Consider the following 14,761-nt stretch of genomic DNA (forward strand, 5'->3'; position numbering starts at 1 on the left):
GTGATGTCAAAAGTGTAATGGAAAGGAAGAAAGGACCCAATTACAAAAGCAAGGTCTGTGAGATAATCTTGGTCCCAGGACAGTGAGATATGGCAATTAGGAGCATTTCGTCTACCTGTCAGTTGGGGTCATTCGATGAGCTTGTTATCCAGAGGAAAGTGGCACCTCAAAATACCAATTACAACTTTCCAGACTCAAACTGTGCTTCAGCCTCTTCTGCCCCCTGTGCCGTCATCTCTAACATGACAGGAAGGTCAGAATGAGCAACAGGAACTCAATTTTCAAGAAGAAGCCCAATTGTACTGCAGATTAACAACCAATGAGCAGTTTTGCAGAAGTTGTGCACTCTGGCTGAGGGGCTGCCAGGCTGTGCTGAGGAAGTGCATGGTGTTGACTTCCCAAACTGAGTCACTTCTGTAAGCCCTGGGGTGGTATTTATAGAGTTGGGGGAAAATTTCCAGGAAACATCACTTACTGGTACTCACAAAAATAGCAAGGAAAGTCTTTAATTACTAAACTTCTAAGGAAAAAAGTATTTCTTCTTTATGACAAGACAGCAAAGCAGCAGCCTCTATGATTCTCTTGGAAGAAGTCACAATTTATAGTGTTCCTTATCTCACTTTTCATTGACAGTAGTAGATGTCGCTCCTAAGATATTCAATCTGTACAGCTGCAAGGTTGGGGTTTTTCTCCTCTCTTCTACAGATTATTTCCAGGATAAGACATTGAAGTCAGCCTTGTCTCTGAAAACTTCAGCAAGACTTGAATGAACCCAACAATAACTCAACCACACGAGGCAAGATCAGCCCAAACCTTTTACCCAGCTGTACAGGATCCCAATCTGGGGAATGGCTGTACCTTTTTGTAAACCACATGAATCTGCAAGTAGATCTGTTACTGACAGTCAAGCTATCACCTGCAAAAGTGAGCTGGTCCCCCTGCACAAACTAGACATGCCCTGGTATCACAGAGCACACAAAAGTAGAGGAAAAGCACAGACCACTAGCTGGCCTGTTGCCCTCTATACCTGCAGCAGTGCCCTTATGTCTCCTCAAAGACAGGGACTAAGCCAAGCTTTCAGAAAGATTTTATCCCTGTAATAGTTTCAAGGATCCAACCACAAATCTGGGCACTCACAACCATTTTAGAGTATTTCCCTTTCTTTCCATTAAACACACACAGATTTAGGCTCTTGCTTAGCAAGGGTGGGCAAACCATGCCAGGCTTGGTCCCCTTCCCTAAGCAGCCAGCATACCCCATTGGCAAGGATGCAGACTAGCTGACCACAGAAGTACAACTTTTGGAATGAAAAAGAAATTTTTTTAAGTATAAGGAACAAGCACACAAACTTGTCCCCATCCCATACACAAACTGCAAATGCTTCAATTGATTACTATGACTTCCAGACTGCTTCTACCACTGCCCTCCCTCTGAGACCTGGGGCAAACATTGGCCAAATGATTTTTGAGAAGGCCTCAGAGATGTTTCCCTGCATGTCTTACACAAACCAGTAGCTTAAATGAGGACAAAAACCCCTGATAATGGCAAAAAGGCTGCTGGCAGGAACCCGGGCAGTACCTGCTCTGCCTCATCCAGGCTCTCCGGGCACGGCCACTGGGAGGACAGGTCGGGTCCAGCTCTCTGCCAAGCTGTCAGTCATCACAGCTCACAGTCTGTGACACTCATGAGACACAACACCCTGTGCAATGCAATGGAGACCCAACAAGTTTGTTTTGCACATGCCACTGCAGCGTTGGCAGATACGGCAACACGCTTTGGCTCGTGCTGACATGGGAAGCATTCAAAGCACTCGTGCAGAGATAAGAGGCTCCCCTCATCTCCTGCCTGAGACACACTGACCTCCCCTCCCTCCCTCCCTTCTCCTTGGCATTGCCAAAAATACAAAAATCTGTCCCTTATGCTTTCAAAATGTGTCTGCTTCACAGGGTTCTCCCCCCACTTTTTTATTTTTTTTTTTCTGAGGCCAATTAAAAAGAAAAGTTTACCAGAAAGACAACAAGGAAAAAAAAATGTGTTTGATACCATTGGAACCAGCCTGTAAGGATCTCAAACATAAAAGAATTATGTCCCTAAGCACTTTCCAACAGACTTTCAGAAAATTTCATCTTTCTACTTCCCTGGCTGGATAGTCTGTTTGAGTAATTTTCTCTTTCTCCTGGGGCTGGTTGCTAAGAGACGCGCTATTACTTCTCCCTCTCTTATGACCCGATTACTGTGATCAGCAAAGACAGCGTGCAGACAACAGCCTGACACGGCTCATACAAGAACATCGGGCTCGTTACAAAATGATGGACTGTATTAACACTCCGCAGCCCCTTCGCTCGCCATGGCCTTTGGAGAGTCTCCAGGCACAACTGGGGGCTTTTACTTCCCCAGCTTCTGAAGTGCACGTTCAAACATTTTAAATCACAGGACTGGGAAGCGAGAAGAATGGACTTGTACCTCCTGTGCTTCACTGCCTGACAGCCAGAACAGTGTTAATGGATCCTCACTGAGCAACCTTCCTTTTCTTACCCTTCCCAAGAAGTGGCCTAAGAACAACGATTACTCCTTTTCACCCTCTTGAAAAGTAAACTTTGCAGGTACAAAGTGTGGTTTGGGTCAGAACATTCCCTTGAGGGGTCTGACAGCACATTGTAAAGCTGATCATGATACTCAAGGGTCTAAAAGGTGAGCTGGTCCTGCAAAGAGCTGAGATGGATTGCTCTGGATAAGGAAAGCAGATGGAAATAGATCCAGCTGTAGATGTCCATCAGTACCAAGGAAGCTACTGGGGTGCCCAAGAGGTTTCCAGCTCATGCAGAAGCAACCACAGCCTGGCCCTGTGTTCTCTGAAAAAAAGAATAGGGGATGGAGACAGTGGAGGGGATAGGAAATTTGGAGCACAAACTGGGAGCTTGTACTAAGGGGTAAATGGGGAAAAAAAGTTGAGGAAAGTTGATTTTGTTGATGTTACTACCAAAGAACTGGTTTTCTAACAATGGGGCCACCATCCTCAGAGACTATTAGTCTCCACTTAGTAAGAATTCAACCCTCATCACATTCACTTTTTATAACATAAATTCTGTATTTTCTTCTATTAAACCTACTTTTGAAAGACTGTGTTTACCCACACTGTTTCGGTACCATTTTCAGACTCTTGAGGGCCTCCTCTCCTCCCACCAGCTCACTCAGGAGAACTCCTGTGGCAGGACCCCTGGGCAGACCCTCACACCATAGACAGTGCAGAGTATTCAGAAACACCAGTTGATAGAACTTCTCAAGTGGGCCTTGTAACAGAGACAACCCAGAGCACAGGTTCCTTCCTCATCTCCATGTCATTTCCCATAAATTCAATGTTTGGCACAACAAATGCCAGCTGTCATGACAGTGCAACTTCTACCCACCAGCCCTTAACACCAGGCTTGGCTTTACGATTTGGGTTATGTCTAGATGAAACCAAAACCTTTCCTTAGTCATTGTCATTACAGGAATTAAGAATTGGAAGAGACATGCCAGTCTTTTTTACTTCAGCTCCTCAAATAGTTTGGGTAAATCCCCAGTTGAGCCCTGGAGCACGTCTGCACTTTCTTCCATGGCTGTGACTTTGCAGTGTGTGTGCTGGTTAAAGAAGAAGATAGAAGGGGAATTTTCAGACAGTGGGAAATTAACTCACTGCTTATTAGGAACTAGAGCAGATCCCTGCTCATCTCCTGCAAAATCACCCTCCCCAGGCCAAGCAGAGCCACAGGATTCTCAGTCCTGCTCACGGACCCTCAATTCCTGTGCCAAGTCCATCTAAACATGCTTTCCTTAGCAACAAACATTTCAGGCCTTATACATTTAGTCCAAATTGTAACTGTGTAGGATTCACTGCTAGAAATGCCTGCTTTTTGGCCACAAGTACAGCTTCTGTGGCTTCAAGAGTTGCTCATTCATTCTTCCAACCTTTTATTACACCAACCTGTAATATAATCCAATAGATATTTACTGGTTGCACTGATTTAGCAGGACTCAGCCTGGCAAAATAAAAAAGCTTTAGGCAGAGAAAAGGAAAAGCATACATATAATCCTTTATTATAATACTTAGTTTTCAGTGAGTAGAAGAGCAGCATTGTGTGAAGAAGGGCAAGGAAAAAATATTACTTGACTATGAATTGCCATAAAACAATTGTTATTATTTAACAGACTAGCATCTGGATGATGTTAAGGTTTCAGATTAAAATAAAAGGAACAAGTGCTGCCTGCTTGAATTCAAGCTATTTCTGCATTAGCATTGCTCTCTTGCTTTGACTGGGCACCACAGCCCTGTAAAACTACATACAGGACAAACATCTTTTTAACAGGAGGTTTGATATGGTCGATGACAGATGCTTGCAATTCAGGTTATTAAATGATGGTTCCCTTCCATTTCAGTGTGTCAGAAATGTCTTCTCTTTCTCTTTTTCCCTTCCCTTTTTTGCCCTTTTTCTTTATTCTACCCAAACTATTGTGGTTCACAGAACAGGGCACTGCTAAGATGAATCACTACTTGATGTTTGAAATAATGATGTGGAAAAATTAAATATAGTATCTTGGAAGAAGAGATAGGAGAAAAGAAAATGAGAAAAAATAGTCAGGGAAGAAAAAAATTATGAATCTACCTGCTGAGAAGTGCAATGTTTGCTTTATGATACCAAATAACTGAGAAAATACAAGCTCACTCACCAGAATGAAACCCAAGGCTAGGCACTACTTCAAGTAGTTCCCAAATAAGAGGCAATGTGTTCCAGAGCCTGTGAAAATTTAATATTTGTAATTCTAACAAACACAGTCAGAATACTTAATAAAATCTGGTGGCTTGACTTGACATTTTGTGAACTACAGATAAGTATAGTGGTTCAATAACAGTTTTTATGTACTTGTTTTATGCTGCATTTTTCCCAGGGCCTTTCCCTGAGGTGGTATTTCAAAAAAGAAAATGCTCATCCTGCGAGCAAAGCCAAGACACAGTTCTATGGATTTGTCTCTGGAAAAAAAAAAAAAAAAAAAGCAGATGCAGACACTGTTATCCAACAAAACAACTTTTGGGATGACTGCTAACAAGACAGAAGGCCCCACACAGAGCCAGTTTATTCACACTGGTGAGAATCACAGGTCCTGACACTGGTCACCGTGCTGGAGACAACTGGGCAAAAATCCCTTTCCCTGTAACTCAGAAGTTACTGAGTGGAGCAACTCTGCCCAGGCACAAAGGCACCAGCTTGGTCTCATGCCTCTTCAACATGGCCCAGCTTGCTTGGGGCAGTTTAAATCCAGTTATATACAAATGAGAACCACCACTCATTTCCAACTGGTTTCACTTGGTTCTTAACCAACAGGAGAGAGGATGTCCTTCGAGAGAAATCAATGGACACTTCCAAAAGGATGCCCCAAACTGGTTCACAGCTGCTCCTTAACAAGGGACTCCTGCCTTCCCACTCCTTCTGCAGTGTCCAGGGGCTTGGTTTGTGCTTTAAATGCTCTTGTGAGAAGGTAGCAAGCCCACCACAAAGAGGCCTGGAGCTTCAAGATCATTTTCACCAGCTGCATTTTGTAAGAGCCTGTGGATGATGAAGTTCTGACACTAATGAATAAAGTATTGTTTCATCTGCTGCATCTCATTCAGCACCAGAAACACACAGAAAAATGAGGGAAGGATTAAGAAATACTTTAAAAGTTTATAATATGTACTTTAAAAAAGCTTTTTCTAAGAAAGAAGCACTAACATGGGAGCTGTGGTCAGGGCCAATCAGGATGATTTGCAACAGCAAGGTCACCTCTTTATTCACACCACATTTTTCAACTCCATGAGCTCAATCCAGTGAGGGATGGAACCACAGCATCCATTGCAATTGATGGGACCAGAAGAGTGGTAGAACACTTCTCAGCCTATCTTTTTGTCCCATCACTGAGACACTGCCTCCCCCCATGAAGCATCAAAGATTTCTTTTCAGCTAGTGGCAGAGGAGCAAGAGATGGACCAGCAGATCCCACTGGAAATGCCCTGGTACTTCCAGGACTCAATTCAGAGTAACATGTTCCCATGCCTCATCTGGGCAGCAGCAATGGTCCACATGCATAACTCTCCTAAAATGTACAAGACAGCAAGCTCCTGCTGTCTGTCCAATTTTGGATAATTGCATTATCTCATCTTAGTGTTGAACAATGCACACACAAAACCACCACAGGAGCATGGATGAGGCAGCTGACTGTGCCTGCACCTCAGCCTTCCTCCAACGACCAGCACAGCACTGCAGAAGCTCTTGAGATACTCCAAGGAGCAAGTACAACACCCCTCTGCCTCCCAGCCAACACAGCCCTTCCACTTGTGAGAATTCCTCCTGCTATGGAACAGAACCAGCACAGACAACCAGGAAAAAAAATAAAAAAAAAACCCCACTGAATCTTTCAGGTCAGCCTGAATTTATTCTTTCAGGGCTCTCAATACAAATAATGAATAGACTCTGGACCTTGTTGGCTTCTATGAACTGTCAAAGACTGCAGAGCAGGGAACATCACAGCTATAACACAGGGTGTCTAGTCCAATAAATCCATACCCAAGCTTCAAAAATTAAGACAGAGCTACTGATAGCAGCTGATGTAAACAAAACCCACTAGGTATATCTGCCTGTAAAAAAACCCAAAAAACACAAGAGCAAAACAATAAACAGCCTGATAGTTCATGCTCCCAGTCCCCTACAGACATAGCAGAATATAAATTGCCAGTGCCATGAAGAAGAGAAGGGCACAGAGAGTCAACCTCTGGGAAACCTGGATCAGCTGGGTTCAGGGACACACATTGGTATCCACAACACAGTCTTTCCCTGGAGCTGGTCCTGCTGATTTGCCTTGTCTCATGAGTCACTTGGCCATTCCTCCAACCAAGGTAAATGGAAGGAGATGGTTTTTTAAAAAAAGTAATTAAAAGCTCAAAGGCCTTCACATGAGACCTGTTGTTCACCATATCTGAAAGGTGCCCAAGGAAAGAAGGAGAAAGGAGGAGATTGCTCTGAGTGTCATTCCTTTGTTTAGTTTCTATTATTAAATTAATATTAAGCTTTTCTGCAGATACTATATTCACCAAGTATGGCAATTACAAGGAAAGACATCAGCATTAATAAATACTGAATTTAGAAGTACTCAACAGCATAAACTAGAGTGGCTAATTTTGCAAAGCATGTCCTGAGAGTCCCAGAGTGTGACAGAGAAGCACCTCTGAGCACTGGGCAGCCCCACAAACACATCCCTATGAGGGATGCTGCCTGCACATCCCTTTCTGACCAGGCTTGGCACTGCAGCATCTCAGTCTGTCTCAGGCAGCTTAAGAAAAACATACAGTCCTGTTCATACAAACAACAGAAATTTCAAGAATAGGGCAGATTTGGTTTTTTGGAAGTGGAAAGAGTCATCTTTGCAGGAGCAGGAGACCTCATGGGAGTCATTCAATGATCTGGCACTTCCTGGTAGGCAAGAATGGACTCACTTCCTGCCCTGACATCATGAAATCATCCTTCAAGTGACTGCACACAGTGGCAGAGGAGGTGTATTCAATGCCCAGGGAGCTGCACTAGTGCTCACAAATGCTGGACTGGAAAGCCCAGCCCTGCAATCCAGCTGAGCCTCCCCAGCTCACCACTGCGCTCTACCTGTTCATAGCCTTGCTCAGATAAAGATCTGCTGGACTTGCAGAGCTTTATTTGGAGACAAGGGGGAAAGGCAAGGGGAAAAGAACTTTTGTGGTTACCAAAACAAGATTCAAACCAAAAGGCAACTCACTGCAAAGTTTGTCACTCACTGCTCCCAAGCCATTAAGTAGCCCTGACTCAGGGCTCTCCCAAGTACCTCCGACTGACAACAGATTTTTACACATTTCTGAAGGCCCCAGTTCTGGCCTTACAACCCCCAGTGCCACCCCAGCAGCACCAGCCCCACAGTAGCAGGCACAAAGCCAGTAGAACAGCTATCACCAACCTCACCCCACACCAGATGCCTCCTTAGTCTGCCCTGCAGGGGGAGGCCCCATTTTCTGGAACTAAGGCAAAGATGGAATTTGCTTCATCTGCAAGCTGTAAATCCTTTCTATCTTCCTGAGCCCAGCATAGATGGGAACAGCTGTGTGGCAGTGTTTTCCTAAGGCTCCAGCTCTGCTGAAGATGCTGAAGTACCAATTTAAGTCTAAAAGCTTGAGAGCAAGAGAGAAGTGGCAGGAAAAGAAGGAGGGGCAACCACAGAAAGGTTTGGACTGGAAAGACCTTGAATAATAATACAATCCAAAGTCCCTGCCATCAGCTGGGATATCTTTCACTAGATCAGGTTGCTCAAAGCCCTGTCCAACCTGACCCTGAACACTTTAAATGATGGGGCATCCAGTGCTTTTAAATGAAACTAAATTACTATCAACTCCTCAGAAAAAAGATCATAGTTTCTTTAAGAGATTTTTCGTGTAGGACAAAACCCATTGTGGACCCTGCTAGACAGGGTCTGCTGAGGAAAAAAGGGGGGAAGGCAACACCAAACATGTGAGCATGGAGAAAGAAGCCAAATATGTAAGAAGGAGACTGTGAGGACCCATGGCTGGTTGATGCCTCATCCATCTCAGTGCTCGTCTTCTCCCAGCATGAAGAGAACATGCTCTCAAACTTCAAATACATCTAGCTCTACCCAAGGACCACCCCTGACCCCAGTTAACCTCTCAGAGCTACTGCTCAGATGTCTGGACATCTGATTTTGATTTCCAGCCTAATTCCTCAGCAGCTACACTTCCTGCCAACACACAATTGTTCATCTTCTAGATAAGCCTCTTCCCCAAGCTTGAATGGCTCTCCTTTCCTCTCTCAGGGTTAATACAGAGTTCTGTAAGATGATGAGCACCAGCACTTCCCAGGAACTGTGGTGCTCACACCTCCCAGGATCCAGCAAGGTTAATCCCCTGCAAACCCTCACAGCGGGGAGTGGCAGCACTAAATCCTCCAGAAACCCAGCCCAGACCACAGCAGGTGTTGGTGGGACCTACACAAACAGGCTGTGCCAGCCTCTTGGGCTGCCTGCACGGCAGAGACCTGTGCAGAATGCTGAGCAGGGCTCGGGTCTTATTGATGATGATTACAATTATGATCATTACTTCTACCACTACTGCAGTCATACCCAGGGGCCCCCAAGCAGGTCCCTGCAAGAGCAAGACACGCTCTCTGCTCTGATGAGTGGATAAATGGGATCTGAAACAAGCTGCAGCAACTCAGCATGGCAAACAGCGAGAAGGGGGGCTGGCAGCACAGGAAAATTGCTACTTCTGTGGTCTAAACAGATGCCTTGAGTGTTTCAAATCACAGTAAAATGCTCCTGGTTTATAAACTGTTGGCTGTTGCCATTTCACTTTTTTTCAGTCATGTAGCCATTTCTAACTTCTGTTAAGGTTCCATTAAGCAGCTTTTAATCAGCACCTTCTGGCTGAGTTTTGTGCAGGTGTCAGGAAATAAAAAATAAAATTGAAGTCAAGGTGAGACTAAGGAAATGCTTTGGTGGGAGAGGGGAGGGAGAGGAGGGTACACATAGCACCTGCTCCACAGTCTGTCATTCCAGCATCTTTCCCCTCTGCTTTCAATAACCATGAATGTGATCAGCTGGACAGACCCTCTACACACAAGCAACACACCTACAAAATAATAATGAGAGCCACAAGGCCAGAGGATGCACATTCCTAAACATTAAAAACAATAAGCTGAAGAAATTACCAGGACCAGAATTTGCCAGTGTCCCAGAGAGATTCCAGATACTACAAAGGCTGCAGGGAGCCAAATCCAGTGACACTGCTGGGGCAGCCAAGGCTGTGAAGAACACAGCCACTTCTTGACCAGTAACAGCTCCAGAACAGCCCTTCCCCAGAGCAGTGCTGCTGCTCCCACTCATCTCCAGCAGAAGGATGCATGGGAAGCCCATGTGCCTCCAGATACGCAGCTTTGGCAGGGTAGGAGAGATGAAAACACTCTGGGCTTTGAGGGGATGTTGCCGCTTCCCTACCTACAGACTCACAGCTAACCAGGTGGGAAAGACCTGCGTCCAACAGAGGACAAATTGAGGCAGAATGGCAGTGCCCCTGTGAGCAGGGAACCAGTGGGGCCTGGAGCCATCTCCCAGGCTGAATTATTGCTGCAGAAATCAGGGAGGTCATTGAAAAAACAATTAGGGAACTTGGAAGAGAGAAGGGAGCCATAGAAAGTGAATGAAGCACATTGGGTTATTTCTCACTGCCCTTCCAGCCCACTCCTGCCAGATCTCAGAAGCCTCATGTTCTCAGGGTTATGTAGGGGTGGGTAATGGCTTTGCACAGGCTGCTGACAGTGACCAGCAGCATGTCACCTTCTGGAAGTGGATTAGCTAAAGCTGCAGGCACGTTGTCACATCACTAAGCCTACCTGTGACCAGGTCTTGGCCATCCCTTAGCTCTTTCCAGGCCTGTCAGATAATGATGGGATCTCTAAAAGCCCAGATCAGACAAGGCAAGGGACTGGCGCTGACAAGCCCTGGGAGCTCCTGACTGTCTCCTGGTTTCCAACAGACCCAGCAATGCCTGACTGCTTGCAGGACCAGGTACTCTGGTTTGCACGAGCAATAATTGAGTGTCTTGTCTCCCCTTCTCAGAGCCTACAGTGCCTGCTCTGCTCAAGCCTCTTTCCCCAAATGGCAAGAAACACAGAATTTTTTTAGGTGGTGATAATGTTCCTGAGTCACATACAATCAGACCTACAATCACTAAAACACTGACAATTAAGACATACTGACCTTTTTTACACAAAAAATATTGACTGATCAAGAACAGATTTCCTAGGAAAAAAAGGGTCACTTTCCATTATTATCTTTAATTGCAAGAGAATTAGAAAAATAAGAATTTCCACTTGACTTGAAGGTGACATTTTCTTTGCATTTCAGAAATGGATTAATTTTTACTTTTTAAATTCCAAATGTCTTTCTCTTCCTATTTCTCACTAAGTTTTGTTACTGAAGGCAGCAGAACAGGTGCATATGACTTCGCCTCTCCCCCTCCAACACATTTTCTTTTTTCGTTCTGAATTCTCCGAAGTTAGAGCAGCAGATGAAAAATATCCAAAACACTCATCAGGCTTTTCCAACTTCCCTATAAAATGTCCTTAACTTTAGAAAATCACTCAAGTGTAAGATTTAATATGCTGCTTTGTTTTTCTTTCTCTTTTCTACTACTCTGTAGTCTTCCTGAAAATCCATACACTTTCAAAAGAGCAGAAAGAGGAAAAAATATACAGGTGATATTTATCTTATTGTACTCAACATAAAAGAGAAAAAAGTGGTGAAGGAACAATGTAGAGCATCCAAAACCAAATACAAAAGCTGGTTTGGCAATTTTGTTTAACACAACTGAGCTTTTCTTTGGAGAAAGATTGGAGAGGAGGAGGGGAAGAACTTCCCCCCATTTTTGCCTACAGTAAATCACCAGGAATAGAAATGTCATGCTCTGCCAAAACAGCTACCACTCTATCCTGAAATCCTTGGCCTTCACTTGTTTCTGCTGCAGGTCCATCACAAACTCTCCATTGTCAGCCAGGGGCATCCCAGGCGCTCCAACTTGCAGATTTCCAGTTGCAAGTTCCAGAGGTGCTCCCAGCCATGCACTCCTGCTCCTGTGAACTCCCTCCCTCCCTCCACGTGTCCACAAGCCAGAAACCCAAATCCCATGCTTGCTGCTCAATTATATCAAGAGAAGAGGACCTTCACAGCAAGAAGTAGAAGAAGGCTGACACACAGGGACTGGCAGGCATTTGTTTTGCTGACATAACAGCTCCACAGGCCATTGCAATGGTCATCTAAATACCCTCCCAATTATTTCATATTCAGGAGTGTTCCACAGGAGATGGAAAGAACAAAAGTGAAACAATCCAGCCAGCAGACTGGAGAGAAAACACTTCTGGCCAAATTTATGCCCTACCACCAATTATATTCTCACAGATCAATCCCTTGTTTGTAAAGTATTCCCACTGTGCTGGGGTGAAAGAACCAGTACTGAAAAGGGTTGCTTGAGCCCAAGCTCCTCGAATCATCACATGCCAGCAGGGACCAAACAAGCAAAACCCTTTGAAAAGTAGCAGTCTTGGACATAGGACATCTGCTTTCAATTAAAACTGAGAAAGATCTGTCCTTGTGTTGTCTCCCAGCCCTGCACCTCTCAGGAGGGTAGCTAGTCAGAGCAAGGGGAACAGATTCCTTCACATTCTTCTCGATTTGAATGACCTGAAAAAGGAAGGCTCCCACAAACTCACCAATGAAGAGCAAATCAAGCTGTGCTAGCAGTCAGTTCCCCTGAACTAGGCAGTTGTGGCTCCTTCCCAAAAAATAAATACTCACCATCACCTCCTGGTTGCTTGTATGGGTTGTACTTTGGTTTGGGGGCAACCACAGGTGCAAACTTCTTTGGGGTCTGCTGGGTGGACACAGAGATGCTGGGAGTCCCAAAGGTGTGTGTGGTCTCCATCCTTGCAGTAATGTGACCAAGAGGCTCGTTGGTACTCTTGGGTGGCAGCCAGGACGGGTGGGACATGGTTCAGCTCTGAGAGGAGACAAAAAAACAGTCACATATACATTAGGAATTTAGGCTAGGAGAGTAACAGCTGCAATCCTACTATTTTTCTAGTTTATCAAACCTACAAAACCCTTCAAAACATGTTTAGCTGGCACTTGTTTAACTTTAAATATGTTGTTTCTAAGGTATAGGACTTTAGATGCAAATTTGTCTTTCTCTCCCCAGCAGGTCAGAATTACTGATCAGGTTATTATTGTTGGTACCTGTAAAAATCACTGCTATTTTCCTCTTCAAACCAGAGCACAGACAGGTTGATACCCTGAAGCAGCCCATCAATCCCACCCTACATTCAGCACAGTAGTGATATATTTGCCTTTCCCAGTTAGGCCTGTTTGAGTACATTAATGTACAACAGTGCAGGTGCTCTGGGGACATGCATAGTCACAGATAGGCACACACACTTCCAAAATACACTTTTAGCACTTTTTCACATGTCATTTAGGACCCCATACCCCAGTGATTTTCATTCAGACTTTTAAGAAAACAGATTTCAAAAGTAGCTAATCATTCTTGATGCCTCCATTTCTGAATGCCCAGCTTAAGACATTTTAAAAGCATGTCAATTTTGAATAAATGCCAGAATCTCACAACCCCTGACAACCAGGCTCCTTTTAGACTTGTGTAACAAAAAACAGAGGCAGTCCAAATCATTAGTTATTTATGAAAATCTTGGCTTTGGCGTCTTAAAAGCCTACATCACTTTTGAGAACTGGGTTCAGATGCTGCTGAAAATGTTGCCCATAAAAATCCTGTTAATTCTAATGAACAAGTGCTTTTCACCACACACAAACCACACTCGCTTGGTAGCCACGATAGCCCTACTGTAGCATCAGATGGTCCTGTGGAGCTGGGTTTGAGATTTGATGGAGAAATGAAGATCCCACACAGACAGAAGCCAGTGCTAAGTTTGCAGCTCTTGAACACCCTGTCGCTTCTGCCCATGCACTGCTTTGGTGTCAGAAGCCCTTAAGGCTACCAAAACCAGCAGGCAAATGTGACCCAGTCAGGAAAGATTTGATTTCATCATAGAGAAGGATCAGTGCAAGAGACAGGATCAAGGTCTCCACCTGGTAATGCAGGGTCAGTACCTTCAGCAATGACTCAAAACCGATGGATATACAGGCGTCCTTATTCCAACCTGTAAATTTACTTCAGAGGAGTAATTTCTTGATTACTTGAGGAGTAATTTCTACTTTAAGCCCCAGCGTCTGACCTAACACTAGGAGGTAGACAAGTTTTGGTCATCTTCCACCTGCATCACTCCTTGTGTGAGAGAGGAACTGGCAAGTTCCAAACATCAGTTCCAACACTTCTGTCTCTTCCTGGCCATGCAGCCTGACTGTTTGATGTGCTGACAGTGGTTTCACAATTCCTACCACTAGGAAGTGAGCTTGATACACTAGGAATCCAGTACCAATGAAAGGAAGACACTGGAGCTGGCTAGAAGTGAGGCAGACAGGAGCATGGCAGGAGCAGCCCGATGTAACCAAGGCTGAGCTGCAAGGACATGACTTTCCTCCCTCACAGCCCTGCTGTCCAACCCACAGTAAGAGTGCAGAGCATCATTCTGAAAGCAAGAAGTGAAAGGCAGGTCTTCCCCACAAGGCAGGAGAGGAAACCAGTCACAATGGGTGGGAGCTGAGGGCACACAAACCATGGTCCCACTGCCTGGCACTTCCCATTACCAACACTAGCCCCTATGGATCTGGAAAATTACTCACTCCAGCAGTAAAATTCACCTACACTGCTGTCTCCTCCTCCTACATCCTTCAAAACTTTAAAAGCAGCAATAAAACTGAGGCAACTATCTAGGTCTTAAGAGCAGAAAGCAATGAGGGCAGTCAGCCTTAAGAGCTAAACAGGACAAGCCTGCACTCTGCAGAGTTATTACATCCAAAGATGACTGTACCTTACCCATTGCTAAAAGCATCCTGGAGTTTAATTCTGACAGGTTTTCAGCCTCTGGCTTGACATCTCATATGAAAGAGCCTCCTGCTGTAGTGAAGCACCTTCAGACCCTGGACATTACCTCCATAGTAATGCTAAAGAAAACCAAATCCCAGAACTGACTAGATTATCACCATTCCTGCTCTGGAATGTTTCTTAACCACCCCCAGGCAGCATGCCTTGGTC

At 44.8% G+C, this 14,761-nt stretch overlaps 1 protein-coding gene across 21 annotated transcripts in view; it reads right to left on the minus strand.

The window, feature by feature from the left end:
* LPP (LIM domain containing preferred translocation partner in lipoma) overlaps positions 1-14,761 on the minus strand; it is a 315,569-nt gene that overhangs the window by 187,590 nt on the left and 113,218 nt on the right. For all 21 annotated transcript variants that reach the window (XM_058844348.1, XM_058844351.1, XM_058844340.1 and 18 more), the window contains one exon: positions 12,394-12,595. In XM_058844348.1, coding sequence (XP_058700331.1) covers positions 12,394-12,586 — 193 coding nt within the window. In that variant the 5' untranslated portion in view covers positions 12,587-12,595. The remainder of the gene's footprint in view (positions 1-12,393; positions 12,596-14,761) is intronic.

The sequence above is a fragment of the Poecile atricapillus genome, chromosome 8 (genome assembly GCF_030490865.1).
Source record: "Poecile atricapillus isolate bPoeAtr1 chromosome 8, bPoeAtr1.hap1, whole genome shotgun sequence".
Classification (NCBI taxonomy): Eukaryota; Metazoa; Chordata; class Aves; order Passeriformes; family Paridae; genus Poecile; species Poecile atricapillus.